This window comes from Megalobrama amblycephala, linkage group LG8 (genome assembly GCF_018812025.1).
Source record: "Megalobrama amblycephala isolate DHTTF-2021 linkage group LG8, ASM1881202v1, whole genome shotgun sequence".
Classification (NCBI taxonomy): domain Eukaryota; kingdom Metazoa; phylum Chordata; class Actinopteri; order Cypriniformes; family Xenocyprididae; genus Megalobrama; species Megalobrama amblycephala.
This window is the reverse complement of record NC_063051.1, coordinates 33,178,190-33,196,996: the sequence shown is the minus strand read 5'-3', so window position 1 is coordinate 33,196,996 and position 18,807 is coordinate 33,178,190. Positions and strand designations below refer to the sequence as shown.

Genomic DNA, 18,807 nt, shown 5'->3' with positions numbered 1-18,807 from the left:
ATCTCTGAGCAAGAGGGGTCTCCACTTACCCCTGTTTCCCTTCCTTCCTCCTGTCAATCCCAGTATGGCAGAATTTCATCTGAATCAGTCCTCAATATCACTAATGCATGCAAGGTCAACATGGGCAATCATGCTGGAATAGAACCACAATCATAAATCCTGTTTTTCATCTAGTGTGTTAAATGTTCATAACTGGTGCTGCTGCAAACACCACTACAGCACTTTTTTAAACACATTTTTCTAAAAACACTATTCTATCAAGTAATACAATTTTCCTGACCCAGTCCTTTGTGTGCAATAACAAAAGATCAAATTTGAGGTAAATTGCTCTGTCGTTTAATAAAAGCAGATACATAATGAGAATCCCTCAGTTGTTATACTTGAGGTTGCAAAAAGTGATTGAAATTAAGTGAAAATGATGAGATGGTTATCTTCGTATTTACTTAAAGCTGCTGTCCGCGATTTTTGGTCCTCTAGCGGTTAATCAACAGAACTGTACGCGTCTTGCGGAGGAACATTCTAGCCGGAGCTAGTTTTCTCCTGTATGTCTATGGCGAGTCACACAGTTACTGTGATACTCTGTGGCGAGTCCTACCAGTCTACTGAAATAGTCAGAATATAAACACTAAGTGTAAGTGTAAATGTAAATGTAAACATAAGTGTACCATAATGATTCAGGATAAGACAAAAACACGGTTTGGAAAATGGATTCATGTTGTATATTCTCATTATATAATTTTTGTAAATTTTTAACACAAAAAAAGTTGCGGACTGCAGCTTTAAAGTTGCTGTAAGCAATGTTAGCCATTTTGGTCCAGGCTTAGAGATGCTTTCTATTCATACAATTATTATTAGTAATCACTACAAAATCAAAATGGACAATTCTTATTTTTTTAAGCAGTATTTATAATATTTATCCATGCATATCATTATTTTTTTATTCATGTGCCATCATAATCTTTAATCAAAATAACTTCCCCTCCCTTTTGCAACAACATCTCTTCTCCGATGACATGTTTACTGGCGTGAGGGCGAGACAACCTGTAACTCAATTCCTAATGGACAAAATCAAGTCCCGCCCTACATTGTCAGAACAAAGGTCAACTGCAAGAATTTACATTATGTCCAATTTGTTTTATTATGCACTATATATGGAGAGATTGTATGCATATTTCAAAGTATTATTGTGTGTATACTTAGTGATGTAGACCTGATTTCTTAGGACATAAACATATCAGTCAGTGATGAGGGCATTTTTTTATTATGTTCTCTCCTTTTGAATACATCATGAATGTAGCCTAGCCTATCATGACAGAGGGTGCAAAACATATTTATACTCAGTCCATAATCCTCTACCAAAATTCTTAATTTCAGTGCAATGAGCCAATAAAGAAACACACTTCATTTAACCTTTGTCCTAATCCATTATCTCCTGACTAAATTATACAACAGATCTTTGTGATTTAAACAATTTCAGCATTTATTCTGTAGTTAGTATGCAAATAAGTTTGACAGTTTTATGTTGGCTTTTTCTATCTAAAGTCATATCACTGCAGACTTAAAATGATTTAACCCTCTATGGAACACAATATATATGCAATTTATATATAAAATTATTTGTGTTGTTTTTCCTGCTTAAAATTGGACACTTTAACAACATCAATAAACATTTTCATAATTTTTAAATTTATTTAATTTTTATAAGTTTGTTACATTGTACCACTATGGAAAAATTTAAACATTTGGCATTTTCATGTAGAAAAAGAAATATATTTATTGAAAACATCAATTTCTTTAACTAGACACTTAAACAAATTTATCTAGTTTTTAATGTATTAAAAGTTTAATATTTAATAAAAAGTAACATTTTATATCCAGCTGTTACCCTCAGGCAACATTGTACCATAGTGGAACACAAGTATTACCAAACCATCATATCTTTATGTTATTATATCAAGTTATCATATTCATCTTCATCCTCATCCCCATCTTCTCTCTCAGCCTCACTCTCTCCCTGACAGATTGTCACTATGATTTCATCTTCCTCATCACAGTATGACCCCTCATCATCATCTTCATTAAATGCCAGTGCTACCTGTGTTTTACACCTTTTTGAAGTGCTATAGAAAATGTGCAGATCATAATATATGCAGATATAGTATGTGAATTGCTATTCTTATAAGTGCATTACAAAATCATGTGAAAATGCCAACATATTTAGATAATTCTAACTCTTTTCCTTACAAATATAATACATTTGCAATCAAACCTATAATGTACAGCCTTATGCAATTCCATTATGGTACAATGTTGCCTTGAGGCAACACACAGTTTTTTATTTTCTCTAAAACATTTGATGATGTATAATGTACAGTTCTTAAAAATACTTCTTCACTTGCCAGTGAAGGTGACTCATATTTTTTTGTGGGAAATTAAATTGATACAAACAAGTGAAAAAAACACTTTTCATTGGAGAAAATATGGAGTCATGTGACATGCACATGTGCTTAAACAGGACACAAAATGGACCCCTGTTGGTCTTTTTTGCACTTTTATTGATTAGTATTTGAGTTATTCTGTCCTGAGATATGTTTGATCAATAAATTGGTGCCTTATTTTATTAAAAACAAACTAAAATAGACCATGTTGCCTGAAGGCAACACCGTACCATAGAGGGTTAAGCAGACTTACTTTTTAATGCAACAACTAGTCACAAGGTGGAGCCATTGTATAGCCAAGCAGAGTGTCTCTACTAGAGGTTGTAAACATTATCAAAATTAAAAATGTTGGCACTAAAAAATGTATTGTAATGCCTTCATACTATAATCACATGCTTTGGACTTTTGAACTCCTTGATAACTTTATCATATTTCCTGTTTAAGTTTCCTCAAAATATTCTGCAAAATGCTTATACAAGCAACTATGATTAATCACTTTCTGTTTCACCCTCAGTGTCATTTCAATATTCAGGCACAACTAAATCTTTCTGTGTATTTATTCCAGTACCTGTACTCTCGTGGGATAGGATGAATGTTAAGTGCAGTGTTTTCTAAAAATAAGACCCGCCTCCTGATGCCATTGGCTCATTTACACAGAAAACCTGCTTCTGATTGGACAGCAAATGTGTCACACAGTAGACGCGGCCTCTATACTGTGCGTCAAGAATCGAAACCAAAAATGCTTCGAATGGGAAAACAAAAGCGAACTTGACATTTATAACAGAGTGCGAATCATAAATCTCCGCTCCTCATATTCGAATGAGGTAAGATTTAATCCAAATAATATTTCTAAATAGCGAATCGCCTGTTTTGTTGCTGAATAGGTAGGTGTTTCTCAATGTGACGCGCATCTCATATTTTCCTCAGGCTTCTGTTGACATAAATAGCTGGTTGATTCCTCCCATGGATAATAACAAATATTACTTATTTAAAACATTAACGTATTAAATGTCACGTAAAGACAATATATTAGACTTCTAAAGGAAACAATGCGACTGTGCTGTGATTTGTGCTTTTTGCCAGAATGGACTGAATGTGTTTATGTTTTTGCTATTTCATCTATAGGAAGAGCAGAATTGGTCGCCTAGTCCTTTTGGTTTCATAAATGAAATGGCGGGAGGTACGAGGTAAGAGATGATCTTTTAATAAACAGTGTTATATGTTTAAATGCAGAGACGTTCCTTCAGGTAGCATTGTTTGCATTGTTTGTTTCTGAGAGATTGGCATATTTGACAAAGCTGTCAAACTAGTCCAGCACTTGTGTTAAAACTGCTCACGTAATGGCAACAAAATCCAGTGATTTAAACATTGTTTTGGGTGAGTATGTTATTTTATTCTTATGCTGTGAGTCATATGCACGTTTATAATGAGCGTGGGCCCACTGCTGTTGCGCAATGAGGTCAAAGCTGGAGAGTCCTGACATGTTTTTGTGGGCTGGGAATTTTTTGAAGTACAATCTGTCACGTTCATATATATGTAAATGACCTTAAAAGACAACTTTCATATTCAATCATGTTTTGTATCATATAATGATACAGTGCTTATAATGAAATAAGTGTTCTTATAATCCAAAGGCACAAGAATAGTGTGTGACAGGAGATTCGGGGTCTGACAGCGGGATGGCCCACTTTGATACAGAGTACCAGCGCCTGGAGGCGTCCTACAGCGACTCTCCTCCCGGAGAGGAGAATCTACTGGTGCATGTTCCAGAGGGATCCAAATGTAAGATCCACAATTTTAAATAAAGTGCCGCATAGTGTGTATGCCTATTGTATGACAGAATCGTATGCTTTTATTCTTTTGGTAACCTTACCTTAAATAAGGGGTTTTCAAACTGGGGTCCGAGGACTCCCAGGGGGAGTGCGAGGGGGTCTGTGGGAAAGGTTAGAGAAAAGCAGTGTAAAAATATTCAAAATAAAGAAATAAAAATACATTTTGAGTTAAATAAATGAACAAATATTTTTGATTACAATAAATGACATTAGTAAAATATAAAAAATAAATACATTTTGAATGCAACAGTACAAAACTACAGAGAATAGAAAAAAAAACACAATTGACAGATTTATAATATTCATTTTTCCACAGTATTAATTGGGTCTTTATACTTGAAAATATATAACTGCCTTTTAAATTTTAGGATGGGCTCCCTCACATGAGGATGATCATATTGGAGGGTTTATGGCATGTAAAAAATTAAAAACTCCTGCCTTAAAGGATTAGTTCACTTTCACATAAACTTTTCCTGATAATTTACTCACCCCCATGTCATCCAAGATGTTCATGTCTTTCTTTCTTCAGTCTAAAAGAAATTAAGGTTTTTGATGAAAACATTCCAGGATTATTCTCCTTATAGTGGACTTCAATGGCCTCCAAACGGTTGAAGGTCAAAATGACAGTTTCAGTGCAGCTTCAAAGGGCTTTAAACGATACCAGACGAGGAATAAGGGTCTTATCTAGCGAAACGATCAAGCATAAAACTGTATATGCTTTATATAAACAAATGTTCGCCTTCTAAGTGCTTCCGCCAAAACGGCATTTCTGTATTCTCCAAAACGTCCTACGCCTTCCCTATTCTACTTACGGAACGAACGTGGTGGCAGTTACATTTTCTGCGTGTATGTGAGAAAGCGGGTGAGAAGTCATGTGGCTCCTCTTACGGTGTGTGTAATATATGCCATATAGGCCTAATAATAATATTTATAACCGCTATGTTGAGCTGTGCATGCGCAAGCGACGGGATTTCATGTGTACGAGCACCTCTTGCACTGTCTTCGCCACTACTATCGCCACTGCGATTTGCCGCTGTGTGTCTCACATTGAAAATGAAATGACTTGCACTTTCCGTTTTCTGTGTGAAACTGCCTTCATGTCGAAGTGGTACTGCCCAATTTATGAGCGGCCCACCAGGAATTCTCCCGATGGCCACTCCAGGCCTGCCCTAATGTCGTCCCAAGCCTGTAAGACTTTCGTTTATCTTCACAACACAAATGAAGATCTTTTTGATGAAATCTGAGAGTTTTCTGTCCCTCCATTGACAGTCTATGCAACTACCACTTTCAAGCCCAAGAAAGGCAGTATCAAGACATCATGAAAGTAATCCATGCTTTGTTTACACAAAACCCCCCTCCCCCCAAAAAAACAATTTACCACTTGATGCATACTCGCGTTGCTTCATAAAATTGAGGTCAAACCACTGGAGTCACATGGATTACTTTACTATGATGACTTTAGTACATTTCTGGTGCTTGAAAGTGGTAGTTGCATAGCTGTCAATGGAGGAACAGAAATCTCTCAGATTTCATTAATAATATCTTCATTTGTGTTCCGAAGATGAACAAAAGTCCTACGGATTTGAAACGACACGAGGGTGAGTAATTAATAATGGAGTTTTCATTTTTGTGTGAACTAACCCTTTAAATGAGCAATGGATATGTAACATGCTGCTTACCATTACACTAGATATGAATTTTTCCAAGTTGTTTTGTCATAAAATTCATAAATGTATTTGTTTATTGCAGCTCCGTGGCACCACATTGAAAATCTAGACCTTTTCTTCCAGAGAATATCCTTTATGCACTGAAATGAAATGCTTGTTTATGGGTCAAATACATTTTTCAAATGTTAGATTGTAGATTGACATAAAATTAGTGATTACAGTCAACATATATCTTATATTTTTCTTAACATTTAATAAGTCTATAATCTACACCAGAAGAATGGATTTACTTGTATGCTGCTGGGAGAAATATTTGAGCTTGTGTAAGTATCAATTCATTTATTAAACATGTTTGTGTAAAGTGATAGTAGTCATAAATAGTGTCTTCCACTTATTTTTCTAGGCAACTGGTGTTTGTGGTGGCATTCACAGTGTTCCTGGCTAACTGTGTGGACTATGACATCCTTTTTGCCAACAAGTTTGTTAATCACACCGATTCCTCGAAGGTTACGCTGCCCGATGCGTTTCTACCAGTGGACGTGTGCAGTGCTCGGTATATTTTATGTATTAAATGACACTAATGTGGCATTAATGTTATTGTTTCTTACTAGCAGAATAATCCTCATAAATCAAACTGTCCTTTGTTAACGTATGTTTTAGGATCCGTGACAGTGTTTTGGTCATCTTCATCCTTGTCATATCAGGGGTATTTTGGCTCCACCGTCTTGTCAAGTTCATCTACAACATCTGTTGCTACTGGGAGATCAGATCGTTTTACATCAATGCCCTAAAAATGTCCATGGTGAGCTTTTCTGCTAACTCATTGTAGCACATTTACTAAAACGTTTTGGTCCTAACAGACGTTTGAGTCAGCACTGGAAGAAAGCATACTCCATTTTTCTTACTGTCTTCTTGATGCCAGGAAGCCACTTAAATCGCTGATCATTTTCAGAGAAAATGTACCAGAGTACCTGATCGAATTATATTATTCAACCTATTTATAAATGTTTAATCAGCCATTCTCTTTTCGTAGGCGGACCTTCCTTATTTCACCTGGCAGGAGGTGCAGGCAAGGATTGTTGAAATACAGAAGGAGCACCAGATTTGCATCCACAAAAAAGAACTAACAGAGCTTGACATCTACCATCGCATACTGCGTTTCAAAAACTACATGGTCGCAATGATCAATAAGTCACTTCTACCTGTGCGCTTTCGTTTGCCTCTGCTGGGCGACACCGTTTTTTACACCCGTGGCCTCAAGTATAACTTTGAGTTGATTTTCTTCTGGGGCCCTGGATCTCTTTTTGAAAATGAGTGGAGTTTGAAGTCAGAGTACAAACGTGGAGGGAACCGTTTAGAGCTAGCAGATCGTCTGAGCTCACGTATCTTGTGGATTGGAATTGCCAACCTTCTCTTGTGTCCAGTCATCCTGATTTGGCAGATTCTCTACGCGTTCTTCAGCTACACCGAGGTGATCAAGCGTGAGCCGGGAAGCCTGGGTGCTCGATGTTGGTCTCTGTATGGCCGTTTTTACCTCCGACACTTTAATGAACTAGACCATGAGCTGATGTCACGCCTCAGCAAGGGCTACAAGGCCTCCTCGAAGTACATGAACTGCTTCATGTCACCATTACTGACGGTGGTGGCCAAGAACGTGGCATTCTTTGCTGGCTCCATACTTGCCGTTTTGATTGCTTTGACTATTTATGATGAAGATGTATTGGCTGTGGAACACGTGCTCAGCAGTATCACGTTACTTGGGGTCTGCATCACAGTCTGCAGGTGCGCAAAGAGAGGAAAAGATAGTATTTTAAAGCTAAGAATGAAGATATCAGTAGAACTGAATTTTATTTACTGGTGAGATTTGACTTTGAACAGTTTTGTGCTCATTTTTTCATCCTTGTTCTGCCCCAGGTCGTTTATCCCAGACAAGCATATGGTGTTCTGTCCAGAGCAGCTGCTTAAAGTGATCCTGGCACACATCCACTACATGCCTGATCACTGGCAGGGTAATGCCCACCGCTATGAGACCAGAGACGAGTTCGCACAGCTCTTTCAGTACAAGGCTGTAAGTAATGCAGCAGTTTATACTTATATTTGCACCTAACACCAGTGTGTTATTATTGTTAATGAAAACCAAATGATAACATTTTCGTTAAAGGTGCCCTCGAATGAAAAATTGAATTTATCTTGGCATAGTTAAATAACAAGAGTTCAGTACATGGAAATGACATACAGTGAGTCTCAAACTCCATTGTTTCCTCCTTCTTAAATCGCATTTGTTTAAAAGACCTCTGAAGAACAGGCGAATCTCAACATAACACCGACTGTTACGTAACAGTCGGGGTGTACGCCCCCAATATTTGCATATGCCAGCCCATGTTCCCAACATTATGAAAGGCATTAGACAAGGGCAGCCAGTATTAACGTCTGGATCTGTGCACAGCTGAATCATCAGACTAGGTAAGCAAGCAAGAACAATAACGAAAAATGGCAGATGGAGCAATAATAACTGACATGATCCATGATATCATGATATTTTTAGTGATATTTGTAAATTGTCTTTCTAAATGTTTTGTTAGCATGTTGCTAATGTACTGTTAAATGTGGTTAAAGTTACCATCGTTTCTTACTGTATTCACGGAGACAAGAGCCGTCACTATTTTCATTTTTAAACACTTGCAGTCTGTATAATGCATAAACACAACTTCATTCTTTATAAATCTCTCCAACAGTGTAGCATTAGCCGTTAGCCAAGGAGCACAGCCTCAAATTCATTCAGAATCAAATGTAAACAATATAACAGTATACAATACTCACATAATCCAACGCATGCATGCCGCATGCATGACGAACACCTTGTAAAGATCCATTTGAGAGTTATATCAGCTGTGTAAACTTTGTTTATGCACTGTTTAAGGCAAGCGCGAGCTCCGTGGGCGGAGAGCACGAGATTTAAAGGGGCTGCATAGCATAAATCGTATTTAAAGGGATACTTCAGGATTTAGAATTAAGCTTTGTATTAGTAGAATACCACCAGTATTTTCGAATTACCGTGCTTTCCCCCTTCATATCAGCCCGAGATGAGAGATTTATGCATTTTTATTCTGTAAAAAAGCCTCCGATGACGCAAAATGACGATTTTTGCGTCATCGGAGGCTTTTTTGGCCAGAGGCTTAAAACTACAGCCAGTAATAGCAAGTAGTTCGGCATTTTTTCGCCACGCCCATAACATATGCACGTTTGAGGCATAGGTTTGAGGTTACTCACGGACATAGATCAAAGATTTTATCAAAAGTGGGTGTCACAGTTATATAGTTTTAAGCTTACAGTAACATTATTTTGTTATAGTCTGCACTACATCAGTGGTTCATCTCGCAAATTTATCGGTCTCTGCAGTCATCTCAACCAATACAGCAACAGGCTTTTGTGGTAAGTTAGCATAAATAGATAAATAGACTAACTCAGTTTTACAGAACAGTGGCTTTACTTTGATAACAGTCAACTTATATGCAACTTATATGTAATTGTCTATCTAACGTTACTTTGCTAAGTTTGCAGTTTCACTGCTACCTACAACACTACATATAGGCTACTGTGTTATCAGAAATAAGAGTCTAATATCAGCGAGTCTTACCTCTAGGCGAATACGCTTAGGCCGTGTGTCCACCAGAGCCAGCTGAAAACGCTAGGCGCTCTGCTTAAAACGTCCGTCTGTGAGCGCGCTGTGAGCCGTGAGAGCGCTTCTGCCGTGAGAGCGCTTCTGCCAGTGTTGCCAGATCTCGCGAGACAAATAAGCAACCAGGCCTGTGAAAACAAGCCCAAAACAAGCGACTTTTTCTACGGAGACACCCCCCCCCCCCTTATTGTTTATTAAAACTAATTTTGATGTCAAGTATAGTATTCTGTTTGAACCTTATTGTGTATCTTTAAGACGCTATTTTAATCATCGCAGTTTCAGTGTTCGTTTACCTAAAAATGTCACTCAATGTATATAAGAAATATGATTTATAGCCTATGTCATTTAATTCATTGATAGTGTGTAACCTATTGTATTTTCTACATTTGTAGGAAACAACACACATAAACACGCTTCTCAAACAGCATCCCAAGATTGTTGTAGCCTATATCAACTGGATTCAAGTTTTTTTGTTTTGTTTTTTGGAAATCTGGAGTATTGCACCTCTTTTTAATGGAAGATAGGAGGAAGACAGTTTAACGCACATGATATCACAGCCTATATTAGCCTATATGTATTTATTTATTGTAACTTTATTATTAAGTGAAGTAAACATTTAGCTGGCAAGATATATGAGCGCATATTTTATCCGCCGATCAGATGCGCGTCAAAGTTGTGTTCGTTACTATAGCAACAGTAGAAACCGGGTACAGTGTGTTTCAGAATCAATCATTGTAAAAATAACTTTTATGTCGTGATCACGAGAAAAAACTCTGCTGTCTCCTGTGTGTATGGGGAAAGGGGAGGGACAGAGAGAACCGGCTAGACAAACTCCTACATTTAAATAACATGTAGAAAATATCTGCTTGACAACTTATTATGGAGCTGGGGGATCAAGCCCAAATAAGCAACTACACTTTAGAAACAAGCCCAAAAAAACGCGACCCGCGACTACCGATATTTATAAGCGACTTTACAGAAAAACAAGCCCAAAGTCGCTTATAATAAGCGGACTTGGCAACACTGGCTTCTGCAGCGCAGCGTTTTTTTTCCGTTGAGACGCTTTGTTGCTATGATACGGAATATCCATGTCACTGTTTACTTGTAAATGATTTTGCAGGAATTTGTTTCAGCCTTAGGCCGTGTGTCAATTTAGCACCATTTCGCTGTAAATGTATGAACTAACTCACGATTGTAACCGATAGGCGTGGTTTGGGCGTGGCCTCGCAAGGGCAGCGAAACAAGTGCATTCTGGGAGTTGTTGTCTTTCATCCACATTAGTCAAAAATACATTTTCTGCCTTTTCTCAGTCTAGAAAGCTCCAAATTCAAAAATAATTTCACATTTCTACTACATAAATGACCAATTTTAAATACACATTCATCTTTCCAGGGGTGAAGTACCCCTTTAATGATGCCCCAAAATAGGCAGTTAAAAAAATTAACAAAAAAAAAATCTATGGGGTATTTTAAGTTAAAACTTCACAGACACATTCAGGGGACACCTTAGACTTATATTACATCTTGTAAAAAAACGTTCGATGGCACCTTTAACTGAATTAAAAAAAATTGGAGAAACAAAATTACATTTGTATAACTTCAAATGGAAGTAGAAACAGTTGTGAAACATTGTCAAAAAGGAAAAAAACGTAGGGCGGGAACTTGATTCTGTCCATCAGTTGTTGATTTGGTGGATGCATGTATACGTGCTTGCAGACATTTGTAAGAAAGGTTTAGGCCAGGGGTGTCCAGTCCTGGGGCCTGTACCATGATGGTAGTTGAACAAACTCAGGGTTATAGGATTAGTTTCGAGTTGACAAAACCAAACCACTCCAATCGGGCTTTGTTGGTACCATGATGCTGATCATCAACTTTCTCTGTCAACTCAGGCTTTGATCCTGAGTTTGTGGAGCGCGTGCACATGAATCCATGACATCAGTGGCAAACAGCCAATCACATGCCTTGCAACATAAATAAACTGTGATTCACTTCTCGTGAGAGAGCCAGCGTGATTCAAAACTCTTTCGCTGAAAATTAAGAATTTAAATGCATTTACACTAATGGAAAATGCTCGTCTGTGAAAGAGGACAAACAAAAGAAATGATCTTTCTCTTTCAGTGCAAGTGAAAGTTGTGAAGTTAGTTGATAATATATAGCGATAGAGACTTAAACATACAAGGTCACATGTAGTAATTTTTAAAGAGTATATTTTCTCCTTATTTAGGCCTATATTACATATGATCTATATATATATTCATTGAAACTAAGTGCTTAACAACTACTGTTACTCTAAACTTGCGTGTGTGTAATGGATTAATAAAAACATAGATCATATAATTATACAAATCATATATAAATTATATTATCATTAAAACCAGACAATTTCACCGTTAGATATTTGGTTTTACTATATAATGACCTTTAATTTGGAGGAAGAGAAACTTGGGGGAGTGACTTTATTGTGTTGGATGTGTTAGTGTCACTTTGTTCACATCTGATTGGTCCAATTTCAGTTTGAAATCTCTAACCCAGAACATAACCTGTCCCGGAGCAGGTTAGCCGTGGAGCGTAAGTTACTATGGTTATGAACACTGCTAAAAGCCAAATTACTTTCATGGTACCTAAAACCCAGGATTGGCGCAAACTAATCTGAAACTTACCTGGCTAGCCAGCTAATCCAGCTTCATGGTACAGGCCCCTGCTCCTGTAAAGTTTAGCTCCAACCACAGATAAACACACCTGAACCAGCTAATCAGGGCCTTACTAGGCATACTAGAAACTTCCAGGCAGGTGTGTTGAGGCAAGTTGGAGCTAAACTCGTTCGGACACCCCTAGTTTAAGCAGACTAAATGATTGGAGAAGCCAGAGAGAAGTCTGTCGTTGTACCAGAAGATTGAGTTATGACATTTTGATTAAAAATCTAAAAAAGAAACATGTGATCCATTAACAATACGATCAATAACGTGCATTTAGAAAAGAGATTTTCATTTCATGCTGACTCTTTGATCTCGTTTTTGTAGGTGTTTATTCTTGAGGAGCTTTTGAGTCCTGTCATCACTCCCTTCATTCTCATTTTTTGCTTGCGCCGCAAATCTCTGGAGATCATCGATTTTTTCCGAAACTTCACTGTGGATGTGGTCGGTGTGGGTGATACTTGCTCTTTTGCACAGATGGATGTCCGCCAACATGGTCATCCTGCAGTAAGGGCACAAACCTTTTTTTTTTATTATTTCAATTATTGTGCTTTTTTTTGTAGATCGATGCATCTACCTAGTTTTCTCTTTATTGCCATCTCTGATGTCCTTTTTTGGTTTACTATAGTGGATGTCTGCTGGGAAAACAGAGGCCTCCATCTATCAGCAGGCAGAAGATGGGAAGACAGAACTGTCACTCATGCATTTTGCGATCACAAATCCACACTGGCAGCCCCCTCGGGAGAGCACACATTTCATCAGTCTTCTGAAAGAGAAGGTGTACCGCGAGGCCGCCGGAGGACAGCAGGGAGTCATAGCAGAGAATCCTGTCTTTACCTCAACACATTCATTACAGTCTGACTCAGAGGTATTCAAATGACTGGACTGCAAACATCTATCAGATTATACACATGATATATATCTAATAGCAAATATTATCATTAATACATAATATCAGTAATCAATGAAAAGTGGACCAAGTACTTTAAAGTTTAAATACAGCATGATTACAAAAAGAACTGGATGGATTCTTTTTTAAAAGAGGCCTAATTTTGGTTATTTTTTCATTTCAGCCTCGCAGTCTTATTGCAAATCTTCTCATCGGACCCCCTTCTCTGGCCTCGCTGCATCTGGGTCGAGAGGGCTCCATCAATCCTGTGTCCATTGGTGTGAGTGAGGGAGCATCTGCTCTCCGATCCCTCTCTCCTCTCAGCACGAGTCTACACCTCCGAGGCAGCTACCCATCTGCCAGACTGCCACGACCGGATCATCCAGCTGTGGTGGCTGGGCGAGCAATGACAGGCTCTAGGTAATGACTGAGTAAAAGTGTAATATAATCATTAAAAAATAAATAAATATATATATTTATTATTAATACTAATATTAATACATTAGTGTTAATACTAATAAATTAAGGACATTTAATGCATTTTAAATGATTTTCAGAATGGCACACTAGACTGTACTTCTTGTTGTGCAGAAAGCCCTTATCTTGAGATGATTTGGGCATGTTTTATGCATATTACCAGCTTCGGGCACATTGAGATTAATCCAGGTTAATCAACATTAAAACAAAGTTAAGAACAAATGTATGTACATACACACTTGTTATGAAAATTTAGCATGATAGATACGCAACTTGTGCGCAATTATGAATGAAAGAATCCTGTTAACGTTTTTACTTTAATGATTTCCTATTAAGTGGGAAGCCAAATTAATACAGCTTGTTAGAATCACATGATTTTTTTAGCAAGATAGCAAGTTTGTATAGACTGACAACTACATAAAGATTTCAGAACTGGTGATCTCTGTGTGTGTGTATACACTATTGTTCAAAAGTTTGGGGACAGTAAGATTTTTTTAAATTAGAAATTAATACTTTTATTCAGCAAGGGTGGCAGTAAAGACATTTTATGCTACAAAAGGTTTCTACTTCAAATAAATGCTGCTCGTTTAAACTTTCTATTCATCAAATAATCCTGAAAAATGATGCATCATGGTTTTCACAAAAATATTAAGCAGCACTGTTTGTTGACAATAATAAGAAATGTGTCTGAGCACCAAATCAGCATTTTAGAGTGCATTTTGAAGGATCATGTGACACTGAAAACTGGAGTAATGATGCTGAAAATTCAGCTTTGCATCACCAGGAATAAATTACATTTTAAAATACATTAAAATGGACTACAATTGTAATAATATTTCTCAATATTACTGTTTTTTTTCTGTATTTTTGATCAAATAAATACAGCCTTGGTGAGCACAAGAGACTTCTTTCAAAAACATAAAAACTTGTACCTACTCCAAACTTTTATCTGTACATCTGTATAGCTGGAATGATTTTTAAATGGTCTCTGCCAGCGTTAAAATGACTTGAGTGTCATTATATCATTCATGTGTTCTTTGTTCTCCCTCTCAAATCTTGTTTTGTCCTCATCTAGCACTGATGCCCGTACCATCAGCTCTGGCAGCAGTGCCTGGGAAGGCCAGCTAACCAGTATGGTCCTATCAGAATACGCCTCCACAGAGATGAGCATTCATGCTCTCTACATTCATGAGGTAAAGCAACACATGAGCAGCTGATATAACCAAAATTATATTATGGAATAGATTCAATGAATCTATTGATTCAAATATACATGTATGGAATTTAGCAGAAGCTTTTTTCCACTACCCACACTTCCCTACACTGCTTTTCCTTCACTAAGCCATCCAAATCAACCAATTACCAAAAAACATTTGTGATGTTTTGTCTGATTCTGTTGAAAAATGTCAGTCTGTAGTCTGCACCTGAAGACTAATTACTATATCCAATGTGTGTGTAGATGCATAAGCAGCAATCGCGAGGTGAGCTGTCTCGACACACCTGGCACAGACAGGAGAGTGACGAGAGCAGTGAGAGTGTCAATGAAGACGTGGAAGCTGCTCGCAACTTCCCCCGTTCTAGCACTTTCCCTTGTGCCTCCACCTCACACCAACAGGGGGAAGCACAGCAGAGCGGCAGCCAGCGGCGCTTCGGCGGAACCTCAGGTACTAGAAATGACTGTTCGCAATTCACAAGAACGAAGAGTATGACTCCTCCATAACATGAGCAACAAACTATGTCTCCCGCAGATCCTGTTTCTGGAAGCTTTCGAGTCCAGAGGACACCTCGTATGCCTATGGGTGGCTGGTCTGAGGAGAACCAAATGGGCCGACATCATGACCCAGTGCCCGAGGAGGGGTCTGAGGACGAGCTACCACCACACATCCATAAGGTATAACCATAGACAGTTAAAAAAAATATGGATGATGTAACCACTTTCTTCCACTGTAGAAAAATGAAGCCAAAATGTCAGAAATAGCTGCAGCCATCTTGGGCTGATGACATCATTTGGAGCCAGAATCTGCACAGTAGCAAAGACTATAGAGTAACACAAGACGCATTACTCGTATTGCTTTGAATGGGAGAAAGTGCAACACGCAATATGGTGGAATAAGTCCTGCCTTCTAAAAAAGAGCCAATCGCCGACTGGTAAAGTCATTGCGTCACTGCAGCGGCCGTTAGAAGCTTCGGTTCCTATAGAAACAGTCAGATGTGCGCCTCTGAAATGAGACACAAGAGACACGCATTTAGGACTGCGCATGTGCATTAGCTTGATCCAGCCTAAAAAATACAGTTCTTTGTCATTATTTGAGCGTTTAGAAACTAAATTTACGAGGCAGTTGTTGTCAGATTTCATTGGTGATTTCAAATATTAAATTTAATCGAAAGTATGGCAAACAACTTTGGAGAATTTGATGTTTCCACATTCATAGAGATAGGAGCTGCACTTGCATGCCTGAGAGGCATTTCAAAGATGGCTGCCGAATTAAATGACTTGTCTTAAAGGGACTTTGGTAGTATTTTACTTCAAATAACTAGCTAAAAGCAAACTTATTTAAAAAAAAAAAACGAACACTTGAACATACATCAGTGTGATAAGAACTTCCTAAAATGACAGTAAATGTCTTTAGGAAACATTATTTCAAGTGTAATTTGATTTGTTTAGTTTGGCTCACCTCCTGTCCGTTTGCATGGAGAGTGTGGGGTTTATGACATACTGCAGCCAGCCACCAGGGGGCGATCTAAATGTTTTGGCTTCACTTTTAAGGACTTGCAGGGTTGCCAGGGCTACTTTTAAATTGTTGCCACAGGTTATTTGGGAGAACTTCGCATTGGGCTCATTTTGACTGGCCATTGGGCTAGTTTTGTTGCACAGACCTGGCAAACCTGCTTGTGTGGCACATATACAAGTGGTAATTACGAAGCAGCACTGATCTGCACTCAATTCCTAATACTTATTTCTGTTCTTGTTTTTTAGGTGACTTAACATGTATATCGTACATGAAGTTCAGAAGAGAGACTCACACCATCCATTTTCTTTTGGACACTTTGGATCACAAAAATCAGATTTATTGACTCCCTATCAAAACTTGAGAGTCTGAGCCTAATCATTATATGTCACAGCGTGGCATCGTATCAAAATTGCAAAATGCATTACAATGGTTTGAGCTTTTTAGGAATTGATACACTGAAGTACATCATCAAAATATTCAATTATTCATACATTTACATATTGACCTACTTGATAGAAGTTGCAAAATTAGATCTGTTCATTTTTTTTTTTTTTTTGCCATTTCATTGTGAATAGGAAAGTCTATTTGCAAACTGGACTAAGCAGTTGACAGAAAGCCTTCCCATTAGTCCTTTGAGTAAACGGTTAGCAGGATTGCACTCACTTGACTTTTCCGTTCTCGTCAAAAAGTACAGGTCGGTGTTGATGTAAGAAGTTTGTGCTTAGAATTTCTGAGCTACTTCGAATAGTTTTCATAGGATGAAGAAATATTTATAACATGCAATGTGCCATTATGAACTGTAACGCTTTGCAAAATTAGATTTTATTGTCAAACCCAGAATTCTGTGAGGAGGAAAAACCACTGAAGATCATTCAAGCATGGCACTGTAGAAATAACGCATGCGCATGATCTTAAGTTTTATTATTTGCACAATATCAAACAAGAATGCACTTTATCATTTTTCAGATCCAAAGGATGACTCAAAGGCAGTGGGCAAATCAGATTTCTTGTCTTTATAAACATGCAGTTATAAAGGAAGTTGTATATTTCTGTCTATAGCATAAAACCCTGGGATTTTGTCAGTATCATTTTCAGTTTATTTACCATGGCTCAGGCGAATAAAACAAGATTTGTGAGAATGGGGGGGTTTAAGTGTTATATATTACAGATATCTCAGGACCGGCTTGTTTTTGGCACTGAAGTTGCCCAAAAAGTGCATGACACTTATTGGGTGATTGACTGCTGCACCTTCCATCCTCAAACCCAGAACTACTATGAGGAAGTAGACAAACCTTTGTGTAATTTGTGTGCGACTGCAAAGATGTTTGGATCTTATTCATAAACCATCACTACATAAAATGGCAAAAGAGTACATTTTGTTTCACATTAACTGACATCATTTCTCATATCTCACACTGCTCACATACATTGTGCTAATGTAGAGTGTTCAAGGTGCAAATTGTGCATGACCCTTGACCTTTATTCTGGTATGTGTTTGTAATAATTGGCCTGTAAAATGCTTCTGTGACCTTAACTAATCTAGCAACTGCAGCTGTGCATTTTCCATTCTCTTTTGTTTTCAGTTTTCTAGACTGTGTTGTATATTTACATTTTGTACAGTTTAAGATGCATCAATAAAATGTATTTAATAGTTTGTGTATATTCTAAATTCAGACCATTACTTTTCAAAAAAGTTTGAAAGGGTCAAAGTGCAAATACTGTGCCAAAAAAATAAATCATCCTTGTGGGAAAAAAATGCATTTAGGGATGCCATTATGATTGGTTTTAGTCATTTTCTTGTCAAGAATGGTTTCATAATGCATGTATAAAATACATATGATTTTGTATGCAAACCTATTCAGAACAAATGTTAATGTTTTTACCAGTTCGAGAATTAAAGGGGTGAAAATCAACCGGGCACATTTAATTCAACCACTCATACCGGTACATTACTTTTTCGTTAGTAAAAGTAATGAAAAATGTTTCGCCCGAACAGGGACTTGAACCCTGGACCCTCAGATTAAAAGTCTGATGCTCTACCGACTGAGCTATCCGGGCCCTGAAGACGAGCCACGGCGCCCCTTTTTTTCACCAACACTTTTATTCATCAATACCAGCTTGAATAAATAATGAAAGAAAAGGTAAGTACACATGCTATACTACAATGTGTTAGATGAGTTCGCGAAAGGTGGGATATGAACAACATCAAACGCTGAACGTGATCTACAGCAGCAAGCACGTTGGTAGCACTATAAAATGTAATATAAACGCATGTTTTCTAATTTTCTTCAATACGAATAACTCAATCAGACTTCAGATTTGGAAAAGAACAGTATATATATGTGCCTTAAAGTTCACAATCCGATTCACATACTCGTTAACGTGCATTTCAACTATTCAG

The 18,807-nt window shown here is 37.7% G+C and overlaps 1 protein-coding gene and 1 non-coding gene across 3 annotated transcripts; one reads left to right on the top strand and one right to left on the bottom strand.

Annotated features, from left to right (window-relative positions):
• Nucleotides 1-3,105: 3,105 nt before the first annotated feature.
• atg9a (ATG9 autophagy related 9 homolog A (S. cerevisiae)) lies at nucleotides 3,106-18,057 on the top strand. 2 transcript variants are annotated; one of them, XM_048200700.1, is made up of 16 exons: nucleotides 3,106-3,262; nucleotides 3,564-3,625; nucleotides 4,073-4,220; nucleotides 6,020-6,063; nucleotides 6,196-6,260; nucleotides 6,341-6,490; nucleotides 6,598-6,739; nucleotides 6,971-7,719; nucleotides 7,852-8,005; nucleotides 12,636-12,815; nucleotides 12,937-13,176; nucleotides 13,382-13,617; nucleotides 14,750-14,867; nucleotides 15,134-15,338; nucleotides 15,423-15,565; nucleotides 16,652-18,057. In XM_048200700.1, the coding sequence occupies exons 3-16, from the start codon at nucleotides 4,118-4,120 to the stop codon at nucleotides 16,658-16,660; spliced, it is 2,538 nt and encodes an 845-aa protein (XP_048056657.1). In that variant the 5' UTR covers nucleotides 3,106-3,262; nucleotides 3,564-3,625; nucleotides 4,073-4,117; the 3' UTR covers nucleotides 16,661-18,057. The 2 variants fall into 2 exon arrangements, with proteins under 2 accessions (XP_048056657.1, XP_048056658.1); XM_048200701.1 differs by lacking the exon at nucleotides 16,652-18,057 and having other exon boundaries at nucleotides 15,423-15,571.
• Nucleotides 18,058-18,391: 334 nt separating this feature from the next.
• Nucleotides 18,392-18,464, bottom strand: trnak-uuu. Its single transcript has one exon. It is a non-coding gene; the product is annotated as a tRNA-Lys (tRNA).
• Between the last annotated feature and the right edge of the window lie 343 nt (nucleotides 18,465-18,807).